This window comes from Artibeus jamaicensis, unplaced genomic scaffold (genome assembly GCF_021234435.1).
Source record: "Artibeus jamaicensis isolate MK-2021 breed Jamaican fruit bat unplaced genomic scaffold, CSHL_Jam_final contig_452, whole genome shotgun sequence".
Taxonomy (NCBI): Eukaryota; Metazoa; Chordata; class Mammalia; order Chiroptera; family Phyllostomidae; genus Artibeus; species Artibeus jamaicensis.
The window spans coordinates 15922803-15948438 of NW_026521837.1; the positions used below are offsets into that span (position 1 = coordinate 15922803).

Below are 25636 nucleotides of genomic sequence, written 5' to 3' on the forward strand. Positions count from 1 at the left end.
ATGCGATAAAGATTCTTTAAAAAACTGGCAGGTTTGAGGAAATTATGCTAAGGTTAGGACTAGTCTTTGTTAATCTTATCCAAATTATTTGTCTTATCCTTAAACTGTTCATGTAGCAACTATGAGTATAATAGTTTAAAAACTCTCATTTTGTTTTTTATATAAATCTTGCTGTCTGTTAAATCTTATAGCTACAAATATTTTGCTTACATTACTTTATTGTAAGTACATTTCTTTTTCTCTTTCAGTTAACTATAGAATATAGATTACTGAATGCAAGTCACAGGCCATTATACTCTGTAAAGCTCTAAACATTATATGTTGTAATAATTACCAAAGGGGGAACAGGCAGTTATTTAATAAAGATGGAAATTTGAGAGTATAGATGTGTTCTTCATTTTTACAATTCTTCAGTTTCATATTATTTATTTATATAGCTTCTGGTATCCTACTAGTTGTGATTATAGTTCACAGAGGCAAAGTGGGTTAAGTGAAAGGAAGTTAACAGATGTTAAAAAGGAAATTATTTAGCAGCTTATTAAAGAAGAGTAGCTTGAAGTTATTGGAACTCAGAAATTATATAACAGCATCATATGTGTGATATACATATCACATATGTATGAGATATTTTTCTTTTAATTTTAATTATTGTCCAAGTACAGTTCTCTGCCTTTTACCTCCAGCCCAGCCCATCCCCCAGCCCTCCCACCTCCCTCCCATTTCTACTCCCCCGCCTTTTGTCCCTGTGTCCTTTATACTTGTTCCTGCAAACCCTTCCCCTTTTACCCTGAAATTTCCTCCTCTCTCCTCTCTGGTCACTGTCAGCCTGTTCTGTATGAGGTGTTTTTCTAGTAAAATTTTTATTATGAAAAGTTTTAAACATATGCAGAAGTAGAACAGTATATTGAAACCGTATATATTTATCACTCAACCTAAAAAACTGTGAGCATATAATCAATCTAGTGTTTTAAAATTACTACTTCATTTCTCACTCCCACTTCTCTAGAACTAGTTTTAAACAGTTCCCAAACATCCTGATTCTCTTTATAAGCACATCAGTTATCATAATTATTTAACACAGAAAACACTAATATATTTTACTACAAATGCTGTAATCTTCATAGCTATCTGTTGTTGAGATGCTGGCTGTAAATATTTGTTGAAATTCATGGTAACCCTTGGTTCATCATATCAGACTATAAATTAACCAGACAGGCTCATAATCAGTCAGGTAGTCTTCCAAACTGTTCCCGGCTTCTTCAGAAGGTCAGGATTGTTTGAATGCTGTTAATAATTATACAAAAAAATCAGTATAATTTTTATGATTAATTTAACCAAAACTCACAATTTTTGTTTTTTCATTTCAGGATTTGATTTAGTCTTTCTTTATAGACACAATTTGGTAAACCTCATTTCTTTTATCTTGTTATCCCCTTACATTTTTGGCATTAATAATACTTTACATATGATGTCAATAGGCTGGGGGAGAACTGGGGACCCTGGCTGGCCCCCGGCCGAGGACTCTGTTGCCCAGAGGTGCTCTGGAGAAGTAAAGCACAGTGTTGCAGTGAGGTTTTCCTCTTGGAACAGACACCGCTCTTGGCTCTTCTGTAGCTGAGGGCAAACTGGGCATGAAAGAGGAGGTGGTTGGTGAGAACCAACCATGCTACTTTCTGAGAACCCAAATATTCGTACTCCTGAATAAGTCCTTCAACAGGTTGTAGCAAAATGGGGGATAAGCCTCAGAAACACAGAATTCCTTATCTCAGTTCTGAAGGAGCTGTGGGTTGCCGAGCATAAATGTTTTCTTCACTCAGGGACTGGAGCTGGACCTGTCTGTGGAGGGAGAACCTCTGTGGCCCTTCCTCACCATGAGTCAGAGTCATGGCACCTTCACCGGCCAGTCCGTTGTTGGGGCTCATCTCCTCTCCTCTGCTTCCTGGCTTCTATTCAGTTTGTATGGCAGGCAGGCCTGACCTCACGTGTGTTTTCTGACTCCTATGCTAAGCACACCTGGAGAGGCCCATCCTTGGCCTTCTCTGCTGATACTTTTCCACTGTGTGGGCAATCAGGTGGTCTTCTCAGTGGGGCGCAGGGAGAGTAGGAGGCCTTATTCAGGTGTTCCCCCTAGCCTTCCTTCCTACCACTGGCAACCAGGCCTATTTCAAAAGTATGGTAGCCTTGACCCATTATTAAGGAAGCAGTGCAACATTTTCCATTTGGCTGCCACTTAGCATCCTTGTTGGGTACATCCCATGACTGAGAACTCTAGGGGAAATGGGGAGTGGTGGAGAAGCTGTGAGATCCAGGATCCATGGCCCCAAACCCAACTCAGCTCCTGGTTTGAGGAATATAGGGATTCTGAGATTGTGCAAGATATTGTGGAGCTTATGCATTAAGATACTTAGCATAGCTTTAAAAATAATGTTTATTTCTCTTCTTTTTATTGAATTTCTTTTTGATATGTTGTAACTAACATGTTTCAAATTAGGGAGTTCATATCAGCAGGGACATTTCCTCAGATTCCTTCCCTGTGAAGTAGCCTGGCTCCTCACACTATAGACCTATGTCCTTCCTTTGTGACGTTGCTTCTCTGCCATCAAACTCCTGTCACTTAACTTTGGGAACCCCCACCCCCATTTTGTAACATCTTCTCTTCTCTTTGCTCTTCCATCCTGCATCTCCCCTGTGCAACACTGTTCCTGGTGTTTTGCCCTTTGCTTCCACTGATCAAGGCTTAATCATTTTAACAAAAATTGTTGATCCTAGTCTTACCCACTCCCTAATTGCTATGGATGCCCCAGCTGGGACATTTCTGTAAATCAGTTCTCAGAGTTCATGCCAAGGAAACACAATATAGATTAAATTGTGGATTAGGTGTGTCTTATAAAAGACCCATGACAAAGCCAGAAAATGAGAGAGTCGGGACATCCTGTAAGTATCTGACACCTGCCACTCACTGCCCATCTCTCAATGGTTTTCACCTGAGTGTGCACTCTTGGTCAAATTACAGAACATAATGATTTCAGAGTCAGGACTAGACTGTACTAGAGGGACCTGACGTTACAGTACAGAAACCTCTTTCTAGGGAGTGGCTCCAACAAAGGTAACGATTATTTGTGAAAGAAAAAAAATATGTGTTAGTTTATACCACCACTCTATGTTGGAACAGTGTATATTATGGAAACAGAGTAGGTAGGTAGGAAGAGGCTTTCCTCCCAGCAAATGGCCATTATTTAATCTTTTTAATAAAAATTAAAAAAATATGTTTATTGATTTTAGACTGAGGGGAAGGGAGGGAGGGAGAGACATGTTGATCAATTGCCTCCCAGAGGTGCCTTGACTGGGGATCTAACCCACAACCTAGGTGCATGCCCTGACCCCTAAATTTTGGTGTATAGGATGATGCTCCAACCACCTGAGCCACAATAGCCAGGGGCACTATTTAATCTTTTAAGCATCTCTATATGTCTGATGATGTGGAAAATGTCAGAAAATAAACTGATTCATTTTTATCATCAAATAGAATCATTGTAAGGTTTTTCAAACCACTTACCCATCTATTTGGTAATTTACCTTTTTCCTTGGTACATTAGGTCAAATGCCTCATTGATTTTGTCAAAAGGCAGGGTATGTGTCACCAGCACACCCAGGTCAAATCTCTTATTCTTGTGAAATCAGTAACCAGCTTTGGTATAGCATCTTCACCTTTCCAACCTGTAATTTGGCCAAAAGTGCAAATAAAGAAAGGGTGTTTGACATGAACAAGCAGTTTAATCAGTGTTTGTTGAATGAATAAAACTATTTGATTATATTTGACTTGCTCCTAATAAACTTCCCATCTTTAATTTTCTCTACTTAAAAAGCATAGAAAAAAGTAGATAATACTTTAAATTTTTCTTCATAGGAAGAATTCAAGATTATTTCTTATTTCTAAATAAGAAATTATCTCTTGGTAATTTGGTTCAAGTTTTCCTTTTGTTCCTCTGTGTTGGTTCATTTTAATGCAAATTGAACTTCAATTTGCAATTATAGCTATCATTCTATACAAATTCTGTTTACTTTTGAGTAATTAATAGAATAGCTTTTTATGTAGTCTTTACATGTATTCTACACACTCAATATTTAAACAAATAGTTTTCCTTTTTTAAAAATTTTTTTTTATTTTTTGTCTTCCTTTTCAGTAATCTTCACTATAAGAATATGAATAGTTCTACTATGGAGAAAATTTAAAGGAAAAAAACTGACCACCAAATATTGTTCCATTGATAGTACGGCCCATTATTATCTGTCCCGGAGAAGTAGTCAGTCCTTTGTCACCAGCAGCCACTCCAATGAGAGCACACAATTCCCAGCCTACTGTTGTGCAATCCAGGGCTGCTTTTTGGAAGGTCAAACAAAAAGGTGAGGTGAGTAAGTAGAAAAGTAGACCATGTCTTCATTGTATGTCTATCCTGTGTTTTAGGGAAAATTTGTACAATTCTGCATATGAAATAATGGGAGTCTAGTTAGTGAAGTCATTGTGTAGTAGACTGAGGCTTGAAGTTTTGTTTTGGATAGAACATTCAATAAAATGTTGAGCTTCATCAAAAAGATATTAGAAAGAAACAGAACATATTATTTCACTCTGTTCAATATCATAGTTATGCTGAACCTAGAATGTATATTATTGTATATCAAGAAAGATACAAATACATAAAGTTAGGAAAGATCTATAGAAGATGTTATAAACTAATCAACAACCTTTTGGCTGTTTATTAACCATGGGTATATACTAAAATGTTTGCAATTTCAGGGGCATAGAACCAAAATCTTTAAAATCATGAAGAGGGTGATTATTTACGAGATGAGGAATATACTATAAACTTAGTAAATCTTAATGTAGGATAAATGAAAAGAAATGCCATTTAAAATAGAAGGCAAAATAGTTAAATCACACTGGCTGCTGCTCATTAAACATTTTATTTGCTTCTCTACTCTTTTTTTAAAGTTCTCTTTTTTGCAGTTGGGTGGAGTTAAGTTACTAGTTCTGGCCAATGAGCTTTGGGTAGAAGTGATGTGTGTCATTTCCTAGATGAGACAGAAAAGCCAGTGTGCAATCTGCCAGGTATCCCTTCTCCTGCCACAGCAACCAAGATGACTTCAAGTTGACATTGTGAAACCACACATTTGACCTTCCTTGATTGGTGACTGACCACATAGAAAAAGTGCTTCAGGAGAGTTGCATTGATCTTTGCATGAGACAAAGAGAAAACATTTTGATCTTAGCCTACTGCAAGTTTGAGGTGAAGATAAAACTCCCAAAGATTGAAAATGTAAATAAGTGTGAGAAAGATAAAAACTCATGGATGGCCATTCCACTTAGAAGCCCTATGGTAAATCAATAAACATTTAAAATGTTTATCAACTTTTGTGGGTTTGACCCCTGGTTGGGACATGTATGGTAGGCAGCCGATCAATGTTTCTCTCTCACATCCATGTTTGTCTTTCTTTCTCTAAAATTGATAAAATGTGTCCTTGGGTTAAAAAGTAAAATATTATTTTCAGACTAATATTACAGAAGAAAAATGTAAGCTTTTTTCCATATCCCTTGCCATAAGCAGTGGGCAACTTGATTCTGACCTGTTGAGGCATTTTTACTTTGACAGAGTTCCAGTAGGAAGTATGGTTCTTTTCCATCACTGATCACTATATGAAAGAAGGAGTTTGAAGTATAATAAATTCTCTTCAACTTTTCTCTCTCTGTGTCTTTCTAGTGACAGGAAATATTGTGTTGGCCAAAAAGTTCATTTGTTTTTTCCTTAATATGGCTCTAGTAGCACTTAGTTGTCTTTAAGTTCATTCAAAACAATTTTGTTAGATTGTATTTTAACAGCTGTCATGTCAGTGTGCATTTAAAAGTTATCAAAATTGGTGAATTTTTGTGTAACTATTTTAATATTTGAAGATGAGAGAAAATATGCAATATTTTTGGCATATTATGCTTTATTATTTTAAGAAAGGTAAAAATGTAGCTGAAATGCAAAAAAAAAGATTTGTGCAGTTGTTGAACAAGGTGCTGTGACTGATCATATGTGTTAAAAGTGGTTTGTGAAGTTTTGTGATGGAGATTTCTCCCCGAACAATGCTCTGTGGTCAGTAGAACAGTTGAAGTTGATAGTGATCAAATCCAGACACTAATTGAGAGCAATCAATGTTCTATCTACCAAGCGGTAGTTAGGCAACATACTCAAAATATTCAAATGAATAAAGTTATTGGTGAAAATGAAAAACACATTCTCCATTATGGAAAAAAACTAAATGGCCTTTTTGGCCAACCCAATACAATGATCCAGAACTTAAAGAATATGTTTTGACATTTTTTTTGTTTTTTAAAAATATATTTTATTAATTATGCCATTACAGTTGTTTTATTCCCCCCTTCATTCCCCTCCACCCTGCACACCACCTCCCCCACCATTCCCCCTTTAGTTTATGACCACGTGTCTCAAGTTCTTTAGATTCTATATTTCCCATACTATTCTTGCCCTCCCCCCTATCTATTTTCTACCTACCATCTATGCTACTTATTTTCTGTACCTTCTCCCCCCTTCTCTTCTTCCCACTCCCCTGTTGCTAGCCCTCCACGTGATCTTCATTTCTATGGTTCGGCTCCTGATCTAGCTGTCCTCTTAGTTTGCTTTTGTTTTAGGTGTAGTTCTTAATAACTATGAGTTTGCTGTCCTTTCACTGATCATATTTTTTATCTTCTTTTTCTTAGGTAAGTCCCTTTAACATTTCATATAATAAGGGCTTGGTGATGATGAACTTCTTGAATTTGACCTTATCTGAGAAGCACTTTATCTGTCCTTTCTTTCTAAATGAAAGCTTTGTTGGATGGAGCAATCTTGGATGTAGGTCTTTGGATTTCATGACTTGGAATGCTTCTTTCCAGCCCCTTCTTGCCTGTAAGGTGTCTTTTGAGAAATCAGCTGACAGTCTGATGGGAACTCCTTTGTAGGTGACTGTCCCCTTAGCCCTTGCTGCTTCTAGGATTCTCTCCTTCATTTGAATCTTGGCTAATGTAATGATGATGTGCCTTGGTTTGTTCCTTCTTGGGTCCAACTTCTTTTAGGACTCTCTGAGCTTCCTGGATTTCCTGGAAGTCTATTTCCTTTGCCAGATTGGGGAAGCTCTCCTTTATTTGTTCAGATAAGATTTCCACTCGTGGCTGTTCCTCTTCCCCTTCTGATACCCCTATAATTCGGATGTTGGAACGTTTAAAGATTTCCTGAAGGTTCCTAAGCCTCTCATCATTTTTTTGAATTCTTGTTTCTTCATTCTTTTCTGTTTGGTCATTTTTTTCCTCCTTCTGGTCCACTCCTTTGATTTGAGTCCCAGTTTCCTTTCCATCACTATTGATTTCCTGTGCATTTCCCTTTATTTCAATTAGTTTAGCTTCCATATGTTCCTCTAATTTGTGACTAAAATCAACCAGTCCTGTGAGCATCCTGATCACCAGTGTTTTGAACTGTGCATCTGAAAGTTTGGCTATTTCTTCATCACTTAGATTTATCAGCTCTGGGGCTCTAAGTTGTTCTTGAGCCATGTTTTGATCTGTTTGTGCCCGTTATGTAGGAGGAGCGGAGCCTTAGTTGTTCACCAGGGCGGGGCCACCCAGGTCGCTGTTTTATGACGCTGTATGTGGGGGCGGGGTCAGAGAGGGACAGTGGCGATTCTCTCTGCCGCTTCTCGCCGCTGGGGCCTGCACGGTCTGTCTCACCACTGCTAGCTCCTTCACCAGTTTATCTGTGGGTGAATGTGTGACCACAGTCCACCCTCAGTGGGTCCGCTGCCTGCATCCTCAGTGGGTCCAACGCCTTGTACCCTCAGTGGGTCTGCCTGCTTCTTCACACCTGGGATCTGCCCATGGCTGCTGGCGCACCTGGGTTGTGCGCCCTGGTCAGTCCAGTGGATCTTTCCTGCCCAGACCCACTCTGCTGCTGGCTCTGCCCCTTTTACCAGCTTGGCTGAAGGGTTCGTTGTTGTCAGACTACTGTGTAGTTCAATTTTTCTGTGGTTTGGCTGTGTTTTTGTTGCTAAAACTTTGCTATTTTTAAACTTGGTTGTGTGAGAAGGTGAAGTGCTTCTACCTACGCCTCCATCTTGGCAGAAGTCCCTTGAAATTTTTATTTAATATGTGTTTATTTATTGTTTTTGAGAATTCCTACCATTTCTAAATAGAAACTTGTACTTTTTGGAATTTTTATATGGCAGAACCATTTTTGTTTTTTTTACATGTCATATATTCATGGAGAGGGGAAAAGATTACTGGTCACCTTAAGGTAGCTGCTTACATTGATTTCTGTTTTTTTCTTTTTCAGTGTTTTTCTTGTTGCTTTTTCCACATTTCTGACCTTTGCTCTAAGCAAGGAATTCACATCCATAATAATGACTTAGTTAGATGGGCATTATATATAAATTAAAGGCTTTATTTAGTAGCCTCTGATAACTTTTGAGGAGCATTATTTTGAATTCTCAAAATCTTATAAAATTGTTAATTACTGTAATTTTTTAATTGTCCTGTTGGGTTCTTTAGGTTGCTTTAGAGCATGCGAGGTCACTGAAACCAAGTTCATAGCCATTACTGGAATCTCCTCTGCAATCCAGAGATTTAACTTTTCCTAATTATTGAAACTTTCAAGGAAGGGTAGAGATCTAGTTCATCATTTTGGTGATTAGGTAAATTACATCTTTTGAAATTTGGGTTCTCTAGCATAATTCTATTTCATAATTTAAAATGCACTTTTAAAAATAATAAATCACTTAATAATAGAAGCTGCCAAATTTTAGGTAAGTGGTTCTCAACTTGAGAAACTTGTAAAAAATATTGGTACCTGGGTCCCCAGCTCATGAGAATATCTAAGGTGTAGTCCAATCACTAGTACTAAAAACCAATATCTCTCCAGGCATAATAAAAAAGGTATAGTCAGTGCTGAGAATGTCTGTAGTAGGGAAATTAAACAGGCTTAATTTCAATGTTTGTAAAAGATATGAGCTTTAGAAAGTGGAGGAATGGATGTGGCATCTTGCAAGCTGCAGGTGCCAAGGCCAATTAAAAAAAGCAGGGCTGGAAGCTCTGATCCCAGGGGAGCAGTGCAGGACAAGGAGTTCTCAATGCAGGAATTTCAGTAACAGCTAGCATTGATTGAGTGCTTATTACTTTCCTGAACACCTTTTAAAAAATATTTTATTTATCTTTAGAGGTGAAGGGAGGGAGAGAAGGAGAGAAATATCAATGTATGGTTGTCTCTCGAGGGTCCCCTGCTGGGAACTGGCCTGCAAGCCTGGGAATCGAAATGTGATCCTCTGGTTTGTAGGCCCACACTCAATCCATGAGCTACACCAGCCAGGGCTACTTTTCTGAACACCTTTTAAGCAGTTATATTAATGCAATGAAACCATTCTGGGGAGAAAGACCCATGAATGGCAGCCTGCTGCTCTCAGAGGCTCTTTCTGGCCTCCTCTCTTTTCTGGGGAGTGCACTAGTCAGGTATGAACCAAGGGGAAGAACCTGTAAAGCCTGCTCCTGCTGAATTTTATTTTTACGTCTTCCCTGAGGAGAGTTTTAGGAGCCAGGCTGAGCGAAGGTGTAAATAAAAGCAAAACACCACACACTTCACAGTTCTCAACAAAGAAATAAGAAGGAGCCATCCGCAGATAATTTAGTCGATGAATTCTGTGGTTATTTCATTAAAAAAAATAAACAAAACTCTACTTAGTGTTTTTGAGCAAATATGCATTAGGTAGTAAAAAGGCTGGGCACTCCAGCAAGCTCACTTTTCTATCTGTTGCCCGTCGGGGTGGCTCTCCGGGCTTTGTGGAGTAGAGCAGGGAGAGCTGGCTTCGTGGGCTGCCGCCATTGTGGCCACTCAGGGCCTTCTCAGGGCTCTGCAAGACAGAGCCCATCCTCTGAGGGGGAAAAATCTGAATGGTACAAAATTGCAGTGTTTAGGGAGAAAAGATTTACTTTTTCTTTTTGTAGTAGGTGTGTATTTATTATATTGAAAATTTCAAATGCATAATTTGGACCTAGTTTTGCAGCTCATTTATTGAGGTAAGTTGCTGGCCTCCCTGCTCTACTTTTTTACAGGAAGGGGCACCTCAGGCTGTTAGGGTGTCACCAGTCACCCTAACATTCTCTTACTCCTTCTTTAAACCCACCTTTTCTTTCCCATTTTTCACACGAACTTCTCGCAGGCACCGTTCTTTAAAGTTTTTCATTTTTAAATTTTATCTTAGTTACATGTGGAAGAATGAAGAGAAATATTAATAACATTAGTATTGAATAGTAATCAGTAATATTTATTATAGATTAAATATCAATTATAATATACTAAATGCTATCTAATACATTATTAATGAGCACTGCTTATTACATAAACATAATTTAGCTACATACGCTAATATTAAATATGAAATGAATAAATATGTTAGCATATACATACTATCAGTGTTTATTAATTTTAATATTATTAATTATATACTGTTATAAAAATATACATACCATGGCTTCAGATCTGCCTGCACAGTCAAATGCAAAATCCACACCCCCATCGGTCATCTCAGTGATGACCTCCTGAGTGGGCTTTGGGAGGTCTCTAGGATTGAGGCAGTCAGTGGCTCCAAGGGCTTTGGCCTTTGCAAACTTTGCACTGTTGATATGAACAGCAGTGATTCTGGAAGCTCCTGATACTTGACAACTAATTACAGCAGAAAGACCGATGCCTCCCAGGCCAAAGGTGGCACAAGTAGAACCTGGGAAAACCTGTAGGCAGGAAAATCATGTTAACTTAAACTTAAAGCATCTAGTCCCACTGTTTGTTTTTTTTAAGGGTACAGGGTGAGGTGGAGGCAGGAACATATAAATAAAGGGCTGCCAGTCATAAGACTAAACAATATAGCCAGTTGGGGCAATTTGTCAATGTGAAAATGAGTGAGTCACTGATTAAATTCAGAGAATCATTTGAGGGCCATTAGGATAATCAATTTATAAGGAACAAGCCCGAGTGGAAATCATTTCCATGTTTTCTTTTCCCCTTCAGTGTTATGAGAACAAAATTCTAAGGCTCACACATTATAAAGGATTTATTGTTTGCCCTTTTAAGTAGATCACCGGTAATGTGATGGCTCTATTTCTAGTCAGCCTTATTTGGTTGTGTTAATGGTACAGTTTTGAACGACCGCTAATGTTTTTCTAAATGTGAATGAACTTATCACAGTTGTCAATTTATTTAAATGAAATGAGGTCCATTTTTATTTGCATGGCCTTGGAGGAATTTTATTACGTGACCCCTGTTACCTCCCACTTTCATCTTCATGAAATTCTCAGTTACCACAGCCACAAAACTGTCACACTTTCCTTTTCTCATGACTTACTTCATGCTGCTCCTTCAGCATGCTGCACTTTTCACCTGATTTCCTTTAATTAAAGTATAACGTATATTTTTAGCTTCACTTAAATAACACTGTTCCCACAAAACTTCCTTCATAAAAAAATTATCCTCCCTTAAGGTATGTTTTTTAAAAAAATGAGTTCAGAGAGAGAGGAAGGGAGTGGGGGTGGGGAGAGAGAGATGCGAAGCCCACAGCACAGGTATGTACCCTGGCAGCAATTAAACACACAGGCTTTTGGTGTATGGGATGACACTCCAACTAACTGAGCAGCCCAGCCAGGGCCGCGAACATTTCCTGACTCTTCAATCAGAAAGTAGTGCCAGCTGGAATATGTTAATCTGTAGAGTGAGATACTGGCAAGACAAATGAACAAACAAAAATCCCCCAACAACTGTGCGGAGAAATGCTTAATTATTGTTTTCTACTGAAGTTGAGACACTGTTTAAATGAAAGCATATGTAAAAGGGAAAGAAAAAATCTGCCCAGAGAAATATCAATACATTCTAAATTGGAATAAAATTACTAAGGAATAGAGAGAATATGCATCTCTTACTTTATGCATGATATTGGATATATATATATATATATATATATATATATATATATATACTGGTTTTGGCTATTCAGGGTAAATAAAAATATATTTTGTAAATATTCAGAATGTTGTTTTATATATGTGCTATACTATTTACTATAATACTGTGGCATGTGTTTAATTTATTTTCAAATATATTTCCCCAGAGACTGTGTTACAAAGCTTGCCTGTAAGTCTCATTGAATGTAGAAATGCATTTTTCCCATTGTAGCAATGTTTTACACAGTAGTGTGATTCTCAGGACAGCTCATAACAGTGTGTAAGTTGAATACACTGCACTGATTGTGTTATATATATAACTGTACCCTTGTTTGTAAAGGTGCTTTTGATTGCAGTATTGGGGCAGTCACTATAAAATTCCCCCCTCCCATTTGATTTTTTTAGCTGCAGACAACAGTATTACAGGACATTTTCATACTTTCAAAGATCTCCATGAAATGTGATTAATTTGGCTGTAAAGATTACAAGCAAATTAAAAAGGATTAGGGTTCTGGTGATGTTGTGGGAGGTTCGCAGTGATAGAGTTGTTGCATCATTTTCTTCCCAGAGGGAAATTTAGTTTTATTAAAGGTGTTGGCTTTTGTCTAGAGTTGGTGATACTTCACTTCCCTTTACTGGGTCCCATCAGATTAACTTTTATTCTTTGAGCGTTTCCTGAGGTGCTTTAGCTATTCCTCAACAATGGGAAGAACATGTCCTGCAAATTTAGGTCAGCTTGGACTAGATTTAAAAGAACTTTATAGCTGAATCTCTAGTGTTAACATTTCTGAAGGGAGACTATAGTAGTTGAAGGGGAGAGTCTGCACAGAGTCCAGAAAAGGAGGTGTGTGTAGCCCAAAGAGCAATAATTCTTCCTGAGACTCCTGCTATCTGCAGGAGAAAGTGCCATGACTGCCAAGGTCCCATGGCTGTTAACTCCACCCAAAGAACACCCTTCTTACAGGAGCCTTCATATTGTAGTTTGGCTTCCCATACAACTTTTCATTTATATTAGTGAATGAATGAACAAATGATTTTTTAAAAAGGGAGGACTTCCGCCAAGATGGAGGTTTAGGTGGATGTGCCGTGCCTCCTCACACAACCAAGTTTAGGGACAACTAAATATTAGCATCAGAAAACACAACCAGAACACGGAAAACTGAACTTTTCGGAAGTCCGCTAACAACAAATTCTTCAGCCCAACCGGTAAGGGGCGAAACCGGCGTCGGGTGAGGAGTTACAAAGGAGGGCTAGGTCGGACCCGGGCGCGGAATCCAGACGCGCGAATCCAGTCGCACGGGTTCCAAACCCAGGATTGGACCTAGTGAGCGACCGAGCAACCCACCGGGTGAGCGACTGCAGAGGAGACAGTGGGGAGGCAGTGCAGCGTGTTGACTGTGGTTGCCTAATTGCGCGCGAGTGAGGGAGTGAGCGGTTGGACCGGCGGCGGCGGCGATAGACAGCGGCCGTGGTGATAATAGAGGGCGCCCCATTTCCCCGCTCTGACCACGCCCCCACATACAGCGTCACAACCCAGCGACCTGGGACTCCAAGGTGCCGCTTCTCCCACTTAAAGGGCCAGAACAGACCAAAAATGTCACAGGGAGAACTCAAAGCCCCAGAGATAAATCTAAGTGACGAAGAAATAGCAAAACTCTCAGACGCACAGTTTAAAACACTGGTCATCAGCTTCCTCACAGATCTGGTGAATTATAGCCACAAATTAGAGAAACATATGAAGGCTAAATTAAGGGAAATGAATGGAATTCCACAGGAAACCCATAGAGTTGAAAAGGAAACTGGGACTCAAATCAATGGAGTGGACCAGAAGAAACCAAATAATGGCCAAACAGAAAAGAGTCAAGGAGCAAGAATTCAAAGAAATGAGGAGAGTCTTAGGAACCTCCAGGACATCTTTAAATGCTCCAATATCCGAATTATAGGGGTACCAGAAGGGGGAAAGACACAACCACCAGTGGAAAAACTATTTGAACAAATAATAAAAGAAAATTTCCCCAATCTGGCAAAGGAAATAGACTTCCAAGAAATCCAAGAAGCCCAGAGAGTACCAAAAAAGTTGGACTCAAGAAGAAACACACCAAGGCATATCATAATTACATTAGCCAAAATTAAAATGAAGGAGAGAATCCTAGAAGCAGCAAGAGCTAAGGGGACAGTCACCTACAAAGGAGTCCCCATCAGGCTGTCAGCAGATTTCTCAAAAGAGACCTTACAGGCAAGAAGGGGCTGGAAAGAAATATTCCAAGTCACGAAATCTAAAGACCTACAACCAAGATTGCTCTACCCAGCAAAACTTTCATTTAGAACGGAAGGACAGATAAGGTGCTTCTCAGATAAGACCAAATTCAAGGAGTTCATCATCACCAAGCCCTTATTATATGAAATGTTAAAGGGACTTATAGAAGAATAAGAAGTTAAAGAAACATGAACAGTGAAAGGACAACAAACTCACAGTTATTAACAACCACACCTAAAACGAAAGCAAACTAAAAGGACAGCTAGATCAGGAATGGAAACATAGAAATGAAGATCTCAAGGAAGCTTAGCAACAGGGGAGTGGGAGGAGGAGATGGGGGGAGAAGGTACAGAAAACAAGTAGCATAGACAGTAGATAGAAAATAGATGGGGGGGCAAGAATAGTATGGGAAATATAGAACCTAAAGGACTTGAGACACATGGACATAAACTAAAGGGGGGTAATGGTGGGGTTGGGGGGGCAGGGTGGAGGGGAATGAAGGGGGGAATAGAACAATTGTAACAGCATAATCGATTCAAAAAAATAAATAAATTAAAGAAAAAAGGGAGATAATGTGCTGATGGCCAAGAGTAGCATCCCTATATGCTTGGCCAGTATAATTTTCAATAAAAAGTCATACTCTGGCTACTAGATCAGCCTCTTATTTTCATTAGGCTGACTGTGTTTCCTTGATACTGAACAACTCTAGGCAACCAGATAAAAATGAATTTTTGTTGTGAATCTGAGGACCACACTTCACCAAGATGTTTTAAGAATTGCATATGAAGCTAGCTTTTCATTTATTCATTAAAAAATTATCACATTTTTACTGTGGGCCAAGTTCAGGGCTGTGCTCCAGAGATACCACAATAAACAAGAGAGAGTTCTTGCCTTCAAGGAGCAAGTAGTTTCATAGGAAGAAGAGATAATGAGAAATATCTCCATTATATGGTATAAAAATAGATAGGAATAAACACAGATACTTTGGGGAAAACTGGGAGGGGCACTTAATGCATGCCCAAAAGGCTGGAATAGTTTTCCAACAGGAGATGACAAATACAGAGAGCCAGCCAGAAGAGGTGGAGGAGCTTTTTAAGCAGTGTTGATGGGAGCAAGGTATACAAAGAAAGCCCAGAGACCAGAGTGATTGGAGGCCAGGCCCAGAACAGTGAGCCTGGGTGGGGAGGAGGTAGGGAGAATCACAGTAACTACTGAAGGAAAAGAGGAGTACTGAAAGGGGAATGAAATCTTCAGATCTGTTGTTTAGAAAGACCAATTTTAGTTGCATTTTGCAATTTGGAGTCAAGGGATAAAGACTGATGTCAAGGAGCTGTTTGAGGGATACCAGCATCTCTCTAGCCTCTTAGTTAACAGCTTTAGAAAGCTTATTCCAACATGGGATTCTAGGGACACATCTTGCCACCATCAGTTCTGCCATTTGAGACCTTCTGCTGGAGCCAAAAAAATGATAGGATGACAAGCATAGGTGAACTACTACAGTTCAGGGAGAGAAATCTATGGCATCAGGGAGAAAGTAGGAGTGGCAGTATAGGGGCAGGTGGGCATCTCTAGTTTCTGTTGTCTCTTTACTGGGTCTGCTGTCCCAAGATAAGGGTTCATATAGAGGGGATACATTTAAGCAGGCTGTGTTTAAATTTGGAGCAGACTACAACATACTCATATAGGAAAAGAAATGAACATGACCTGGGCCACCTATATGCTAGCCACTGGGCCAGACGTCTGATATGTGTAATATGATTTCATATTCCCACAGTAATTTGTAGCAGACATTATTAGAGAGTTAGAGTAGAGCAATTAAATAACTTGCCTACAATCCCAGACATGATAAATGATGGAGTCAGAATATGAAGATAATTCTAGCTGCTTTATCATGTGGCCCCCTAATAACTTCTATTTTATATAATCTGGTGATTAATCACATTACCTTGGCAGTGTTGATTGCAGCTCCATAGCCAGTTGAAAACTCACATCCAAGCAGACAGACTCTCTGCAAATTCACATCATCATCTATTTTGGCAAGATTAGTCTCTGATACTACAGTGCACTGAGAGAAGGTGCTGGTCCCCATGAAATGGTAAACTGGTTTTCCTTTGCAGGTAAACCTACTGGTTCTGTCCTCCATTAGTTCTTGATCAACAGCAGGATTTTTGAATTGACTAGAGAATTATTTTAAATGATTTAAGAAAAGAAAGTAAAAGGACCACTGATTACTTTCCTGAAAACAAAAATTAGGCAATATATATTAATTATGACAATTTTATGATATGGAAAAATTGAGAAAATGATTTTGCCTAAATATATATAGTATAATATAATAAATTTTGTATTTGTATGTCATATAAATAACATAATTTAAATATTTTTGTTACTTGTGATATACTATAATATACAGTAAACATAATATAAATAATAAAAACATAATATATCATATAATATATGGAATAATCGGGGTAGTCTAAAGATAATAATGATGATAATAATAAACTTTTTATTAGATAATTTTTATGTGCTAGAAGTTCTTTTAAAGATTTTACATGTATTCTTTAAACATTTGTTATCATGGAAAATTCAAACAAATATAAAAGTAGAAAAAATAGCATAATGGGTCTCTATGTAAGCTTCTCCCAGCTTCAGCCATGAGCAGCCATGGCTGATGTAGTTTCATCTGTTATCTACCCCCAACCCTACAGCACCACCTACCCTCTTTCTATTTTGAACTGTTTTGAAGGAAAACCCATACATCACTTTCATTGTAAGTATTTCAGCACATATATCTAAAAGATAAAGATTCTCATAAGGAGACTTCCACCAAGATGGAGGCATAGGTGGAGACACCGTGCTTTCTCACACAACCAAGTTTAGAGACAACAAAATATTAGCAATAGAAAACACAGCCAGAACACAAAAAATTTAACTTTTTGGAAGTCTGATAACAATGAATTCTTCAGCCTGACCGGTAGGAGGGGCAAAGCCAGCAGCTGGTGGAGCAGGGATGCACAGGAAAACTCTGTCAGACAGACTCAGGCGCGCAGATCCCAGGCATGGGATTGCAATGGGCGGACCCAGTGAGGGACCAGTGGACCCAGCGAGGGCACAGGGTGGCGGGTTGACTGTGGTTGCACATTCATCCGCAGATAGACCAGTGAGGGAATGGACAGTGAGACGGGACCAAACAGGCCCCAGCAGCGGGAGGTAGCAGAGGGGGTTGCTATTTACCTGCTCTGACCCTGCCCCCACATACAGCATCACAACCCAGCCACCTGGGTGGCCCCACCCTAGTGAACACTAAGGTTCCACTTCTCATACTTAACGGGTGTAAACAGACCGAAAATGGCTCAAGAAGATCTCAAAGCTCCAGATCCCATAACTCTAAGCAACGAAGAAATAGCAAAACTTTCAGATGCACAGTTCAGAACACTGATGATCAGGATGCTCACAGAACTGGTTGATTATAGTCACAAATTAGAGGAACATATGAAGGCGAAACTAATTGAAATGAAGGGAATTGCACAGGAAACCAATAGTGATGAAAAGGAAACTGGGACTCAAATCAAGGGAGTGGACCAGAAGGAAGGAAAAAATGGCCAAACAGGAAAATATGAAGAAACAAGAATTCAAAAAAATGAGGAGAGACTTAGGAACCTCCAGGACATCTTTAAACACTCCAACATCTGAATTATAGGGGTACCAAAAGGGGGAAAGGAACAGCCATGAATGGAAAACTTATTTGAACAAATAATAAAGGAGAATTTCCCCAAATTCTCCTTTGGGGAAAGGAGAATAGACCTGGCAAAGGCAATAGACTTCCAGGAAATCCAGGAAGCTCAGAGTCCCAAAGAAGTTGGACCCAAGAAGGAACACACCAAGGCACATCATAATTATATTAGCCAAGATTCAAAGGAAGGAGGGAATCCTACAAGCAGCAAGAGATAAGGGGACAGTCACCTACAAAGGAGTTCCCATCAGACTGTCAGTGGATTTCTCAAAAGAGACCTTACAGGCAAGAAGGGGCTGGAAAGAGGTATTCCCAGTCATGAAATCCAAAGACCTACAACCAAGATTACTCTATCCAGCAAAACTTTCATTTAGAATGGAAGGACAGATAAAGTGCTTCTCAGATAAGATCAAATTCAAGGAGTTCATCATCACCAAGCCCTTATTATATGAAATGTTAAAGGGACTTATCTAAGAAAAAGAAGATAAAAAAGATGAATAGTGAAAGGACAGCAAATTCACAATTATTAACAATCACATCTAAAACAAAAGCAAACTAAAAGGACAGCTAGATCAGGAGCGGACACATAGAAATGAAGATCTCATGGAGGGTTAGCAATGGAGGAGTAGGAGGAGGAGAAGGGGGAAGAAGGTACAGAAAATAAGTAGCATAGACAGTAGGTAGAAAATAGATAGGGGGGAGGGCAAGAATAGTATGGGAAATATAGAATCTAAAGAACTTGAGACACATGGTCATAAACTAAAAGGGGGGAATGGTGGGGGTGGGGGGTTGCAGGGTGGAGGGGAACGAAGGGGGGGAATAGAACAACTGTAATGGGATAATCAATAAAATAAATTAAAAAAAGATTCTCATAAGTCCACACATTGCATTTGGTTGGTATGTCTCCTCAATCTCTTAGTTTACAGATTCTTACCTACCCTCTTGTTTTTTTCTTTGCAGTTTATTTTTTTTAAGGAAACATTTATTGGTCTTGTAGAGTTTTCCTTACTCTAGATTTTTCTGATTGCATTGCTGTCATCTAGTTGAACATGTTTCTTCATCTCTAAATTTCCTCTAAACTAGTGTTTTTTATCCAAATGCTTCATCTGATTTGGGTTTTATATTTTTGTAGGGGTACTTCAAAGGTGGTGGTATGTATTTTCATCTGGAGATACATAATACTTTATCTTTTTGTGATGTCAGAAAGAACTTTGGCCTTTTGTTAAGGGCCAAATCTATTGTTACATTAAAGTTTGCAAGATGATGTATTAATTCTTTGAATAACTGCAACAGCCCTGTGAAATAGGCATTGGTATTATTCACATTTCATAGATGAGGAAACTGAGGCACAATAATAGATGTAAGACTAGTACCATACCTAATTTCAATTAGCATTAGGAGAAATAAATTTTTCTGTAATCTCAGTAAAGAATAAAGCAATTAAGATTTTGTACTCTGGAGCTAATTGCCTAGATTCAAAATTTAGCTCTGAGACATATCTATGTGGCTTCAGAATAAATTACTTTCCTGTGCCTCACTGCATTCCTTTCTCATCTTCTACAGAAGTAGCTGCTATTCTGAATTTGACATTTATCATTCTGGTATGTGCTTATACCTTTACTTACACACTCATAACCATAAATAGTATATGATATTATTTTTGTATGTATTATCTTTCTCCTAATATTATTTGTGTGAGATCACAGTGGTCCCCTTTATCACTGGGGACATGTCCAAGACCTCCAGTGGATACCTGAAACTTTGTATGGTACCAAACCCTATATACAAGGTCTGTCCAGAGGTATCCAGCCATGTAATATGAAAAATAGAAACATTTCTTAAGAAGACACAAGATATAAGAAACATTGCACATAGGACAATGACACTTTAGTCCCCTTCAAAGTAGGCACCTTGGGACCTCACACAGTTCTCCCAATTGCCATCAGCTGCCCCATCATATTTTCCTGAATCTCATCAACGGTCTGAAATGTCTTACCTTTCAAAATAAAATTTGATTTTAGTTTTGGGAAAAGCCAGAAGTTGCAGCCCAAATCTGGGCTGTAGTGAGGCTAAGTCACCTGGGTGATTTGATGTTTCACCAAAAAACTCTGCACAAGATGTGTTGGTTGAGTGGGTGCATTGTGATGAAGCTACCAATCACCAGTTGCCCATAGTTGCAGCCTTCTGAGTCATCTGAATAGTTTTTGTGGAAGAATGTTCAAACTTAACACCAAATTTGATGCACATTTGTTGCTCTACTCAGTGATTTTGAATGTGATGGCTACACAGTACACATGCTCACTCAACAGCATCTACCACCCCCCACCGACTAGTACAGTAAAGTCATCATTGTTCATGCATGTGCATGTCAGTCCACTCTCCTTGGCTGCCAGGTAACATCAATGGAGCACAAACCATTCTCATTATATTAACAATGGCTGGACTTTTTCCAGGCAGACCAGGTATGCTGCGTTTTTTTTCCCCTACATATACATACCTTTTCACTTAAAGAAAGCACTTTATAGATTGTCTTTGGTGTATTTGAATTGTCAATATCACTACTATTGTCCTTTGGGGCCATTGTGAAGTTATATAAGGGTTACTTGAACATAAGCACTAAGATTTTGTGATAGTAGATCTAATACCCAAAATGGCTATTAAGAGATGAAGGGGCAGGGGACAAAGAGATGGACAAAGAGATGATTCACTTTGGGGGTGGGAGGGCAGTATGATGTGAGATTTCATAAAACTACAAATTGTTTCTTTTTGGAATTTTCCATTTAATATTGTCAGACCACAGTTTACCATGGGTAACTGAAACCAAGCAAAACCATGGATTAGGGGGACTGCTGTGTTTTATATTGATACAGGTAGATCAAGTTGAGCCATTTTGATAGTTACATAATATTCCATTGTATTGTTACATAGCAATTTGTTAACCCAGTGATTTTCAACCAGTGTGTTTCAAGAATTTTTCAAACTATCTAGTTGGGGTCACTGAGCCTTTTTCTCTTAGATGGTCAAACAAAAAAAAATGACAACAGCCAACACAACAATAGCTGTCTGATATGAATGAATCAAAATTAATACCTATTTGTTGTCAGATTGGCAAAACATATTTTTGCATACTACAGAATTTTAGTAATTAGCTTATGTGTGCCATGAGATGAAAATGTTTGAAAATCTGTGTGTGAACCCATTCTCTTATTGGTGGATATTTGTGCTATTTTCAATTGTTTGCTATCATAAATAATTTTGCAATGAATGTTTTAGCACATGTCCCTTTGGGTGATTTTGTGACAGTTTCATGTACATACCTGAGTAGAATTGGTAGGTAGAAAATATGCACCTCTTTAACTTCAATTTAGATATTGCCAATGTACTGTCCAAACTATTTGTACCAAGTTACACTCTTACTAACAAAGTATAGAGCTTACCTGAGTTTTGCGCAGAAATTTGTGACTGGACTGAGACAGAACTTGCATCTTTTACATTGAGGTGTGTAGAGTGGAATTACTTTGTCACCTAGAAACAAAAGCCATATATTGCATGGTACCTATAAATGTTACTTATAAATATTACTTTTAAATAACTTCTACCACACAAATCAGTGGAAAACACCATTCTTTATGGTGTAAATTTTATGTTCAGCAGAAAGTGTAGGTGGCTATAACATTTTGTTATTCTATAAGATTGCTGATTTTCCCAAGTATTGCATTTACTTTGTCTTTTTCCCCCTGCTGGGCAGTCAAGCAACAAACTGGTATTGATACCATCAGGTGAAAAGTTCTCTCTGAGACTCTGCTGCCATTGCAGCTCTCTACATCCTGACTGTTGCATATTATACTTGTAAACACCAGTGTGGAATAGGACATCCTTATACAAATAATAGAAGAGGTAGACAGTGATAGGCTAGATACTAAGAGTAAACTTTATACCATCACTGTGTTTCACCATCTGTTTCACTATCAAATTCCACGTTTCCTATTTTTAATTCAATTTTGATTTAAAAATGGTTTTTACCCTCTGATGACCAAGGTCCAAGAATGATGAACATTTGTTCAACATTCAGTGTGTGCTAGGCACCACTCTAACTGCTTAGTTGTATGGTCTCATCTAATTCTTTGAGACAGACGCTATTATTGTTCCATGTTAGAAAACAAGAACTTGACTGACAGAAAAGTGACTTAACTGGCTAAGGTCCCACAGCCAGTAAGAGGCAGATTTGGGACTACATTGGCCAGACTCCTTTATGGATGCAAAACTTCCAGAAGCAATTCGTTTTTATGATCTTGTTTGAAATGAAAAGGTACTATTGTAATATGCCCTAAGGTTTGGAGCATTCACCTTAAAGGAAGAAAGAATGAAATGGTCATGTTGTCTGCCAAGTGAGAGTTACATAGCCCTCATTTCAGTATTTGGCGGGCCTGCTATGAAATCTGAAATAAATCATTTCAGTCATTGGCACGTTTCATTTACATATTATTTTTATCTTTCAAACTTCCAAAAGCATTTAAGCTAACATTGACATACGTATAATATTTCTCACTTAATCTACCTATAGAATGAGCTTCCTCATTCTTTAAAGTCTTCCTAATATTTTATTAGTTTTCTGTTTTATTTAGAGGAGGTTGTTATAAGTTGTCATTTGTGCTTTCATGGCAGCTTCGATTTAATGTAAATTTGTAGCTTTGCCTCACGGGACAGTTCTCATTGGTATATCTAAATAAAGTGACCCTATTCCTCAGATTTTATTAGACAATTCTGATTTTGAGTACTCTGTCTCATTGTTAGACTGTGATAGATTGTGTTTCTCAATTTTCCTTTGGAGAAGATGGTACCCTAATGTAAACAGAGATCAATTATAGCATGCAAATCCAGGAATATATCAGGAATTATCCATGAAATGTTCTGACATTTCTACTTAACTGGAATCAGAAAATAAAATACCTGGTTTGAATTTGGTCACTCCTGGCCCAATGCTTTCCACAATTCCTGCCCCCTCATGGCCAAGGACCACCAGGAAAAGAGCCTTTGTAAATTGAAGATGGAGAATATGGGCATCAGAGTGGCACATGCCAGTGGCGATTGTCTACAAAGCAACCAGTTCTTGAGTTGTTTCTGCAGTTATATCATTGGCCTTGTTGGGTGGATGACTTTAAGATAATTTCAATGTTATCTTGAAACTTAACATTCTTAGAGTTCAATAAAAATAATGAAAAAAATAAATAAAAATATATTAGGATGTATTCTTTTTCTTATACCTTTGTAGTCTGACTTTTACTGTCATTGGAAAATCATGCAAAGAGATGAAATTGGCAGTTAATGTCTCCAGAAGAGGGAAAAAAAAAGTAATGGGGAAAATTTAAACCAAGTCTAATAGGCAGAGGGAGTGGAAGGAACATAGGTGTCTAGGCCCTGTTCACATTTTGTTGAAACAACATGAAATGAAATAGAGGTAATAAAAATTTTATAGTTAAAAGTGAGGTATCAAGTAAAGGGTTATCTAAATTAGTTACTGTCATATCCATGGGTTTTTTGTTGTTGTTCAAGATTCTGCTCATGAGGCTATCTCACTCATTCTCATGTATAAGCACTGACCGTGGTTGGGGGAGGAAAAACTTTGCCAGCCAGCTCTGGGAAAATGGAGAAATTATCCTGACTTGCTGTCAGTGATCTGTCTACTCAGTGTGGGCTCTTCTCCCTGCCAACCCACTCTTGTCCCTTCATCTGGGCACCGCAGACCCAGTGCTGTCTAGGCACTTCAGCTTTTCCTTTCCCTGTTTTGAAACAAATGTTCTATCTTCCCTTTAATAACACTTTCCAGTAATTGGCAACTAGGAAACAAAAACAAAACATAACTAACTCTAATGCAATATGAGTTACTTAATCTGATTCTTAAGGTCAATCATTAATGTTAAAATATATTAGTTAAATTTTAAACCTGTAATAAATAACTAATCATAGGTAATTAATAAATTACCCTTCCTGGGGATAAGGCCTGGATTTACCTGAACCTAAAAATATAATCCCCCCATACTGAGACCTCCAGGGCTGCCCACCATCCCGCAGAGGCTTGACCTGACAGAAGCCAAGTCTGCACTTGATACCTTGCCTGTCCTGCCCAGGGAAAGTCCCCTCTCACCTGAATTTGGACTTCATGCACCTTGGGGGAGCTACTTCAATCTCTTCTATGCAAAGTGGCTTGCCTGCTTCCCAGGCGATAGCTGCTTTGCATTTGATAACCTGGGAGGGAGAGGAAGAGAGGGGGTGAGAGAAGGAGGGAAAGTGGGAAGAAGGGAGACAGAAAGAAAGTAGGAGAAAAATTAAAAATCATGTTCATAGCATAATTTCATATAAGGAGTTATGGAGTTTGTGGCTGGATGTTACATATGATTATATTATTTTAAAGAAAAGGGATGTTTTTTGAAAATAAGTCATGATCTACACAATAGTCATTATACTTTTAATGTTTGAAAAAAACAGGTGCACTGAAGTTTACCCTAATATAATATAATCTTGATTTTTTTCTCTTTCAGTAGCAGAGAGGGTAGGCAGCCAATAAGTATTTGTTGACTAAATAATTTGTTATCAGCTCTGAATGACCTGAGTTTTTATTGCTAGAGCATAGACGTGTTTTTGCATGTTTGCTACACATGGTAGGATCCTCCCTCAGAGCTCTAGTTATTGACATCCCCAGGGAACGTGTTACAGCTACAACCCCTGCCCCATACACCCTAAAACAAAATCTGCACTTGAACAAGATCCAGGGGATTCATGTTCACATATGTGTTTGAGAAGTGAGGCTTAAATAATTAGTAAATTTACCAGTAGTATAAATACTACATAAAATTTTGGTCTCTTTGCAAGAATTTGGGTAAAAATATATAAAAAGAAGTTAAGCAGTATTTTATAAATTAATTTTGTAAACTAAGCAGGATTCTATAATTAAAATGTTATTTAGCCTCAACATTATATTTTTAGTTTTAAATATAAGTAACATGGAAAGAAAGTGGAAAGAAACAAACCTATAATTCTCCATTCTAATGCTACTACTATTGCTTTTGATAACACAAATACATATTTTTGATAGTAATTTTGAATTATATTTTAAAATATTGTTAGTCTTATTTATAAATGAAATATATATTAATTATGGAAATTTTCAATATACAAATAAGAGCTAAAGAAATAAAACCCATCTGTAATTTTAAGAGGTAAATCCTTTGAGTATCTCCAAATGGGATCATATTCTATGTGATATTTTGTGATCTACTTTTTTCTACTTATTAATATAATATAAATATTTTTTATATTCTTCTCTAATGTTACTTTTAACAAATGCAAACTCTATTTTATGGTTATAGAATAGTTACCCAAATCTCTCGGTTTTTTTGGCCATCACAAATAATATTTAATTTAACACCCTTGTGATAGCAGTCTGGCAAATCCACAGTGATTTTCTTAAATTGCTAACATGGGTGATGCTTTTGATCAACTTTAAATGGATGCCTTCTGCAAGTAGTTTAGATGGAAACTTCTGAAGGAAGCTTCGTTTTCATGAATGTATATATGAAAAAAAAGAACTGAGCAAAGGAACAGTATATTTGCTTACTTTGCCCTTGGTGCCCAT

At 38.1% G+C, this 25636-nt stretch overlaps 1 protein-coding gene across 1 annotated transcript; it reads right to left on the reverse strand.

Annotated features, from left to right (window-relative positions):
* Window positions 1-1259: 1259 nt before the first annotated feature.
* On the reverse strand, window positions 1260-25636 carry ADH4 (alcohol dehydrogenase 4 (class II), pi polypeptide). The gene is given in 11 exon segments (XM_053666427.1): window positions 1260-1284; window positions 3577-3671; window positions 3674-3717; window positions 4249-4380; window positions 10543-10807; window positions 16213-16444; window positions 21441-21528; window positions 22954-23095; window positions 24149-24168; window positions 24171-24249; window positions 25619-25636. Coding segments are annotated over 11 exon segments (1140 nt in total).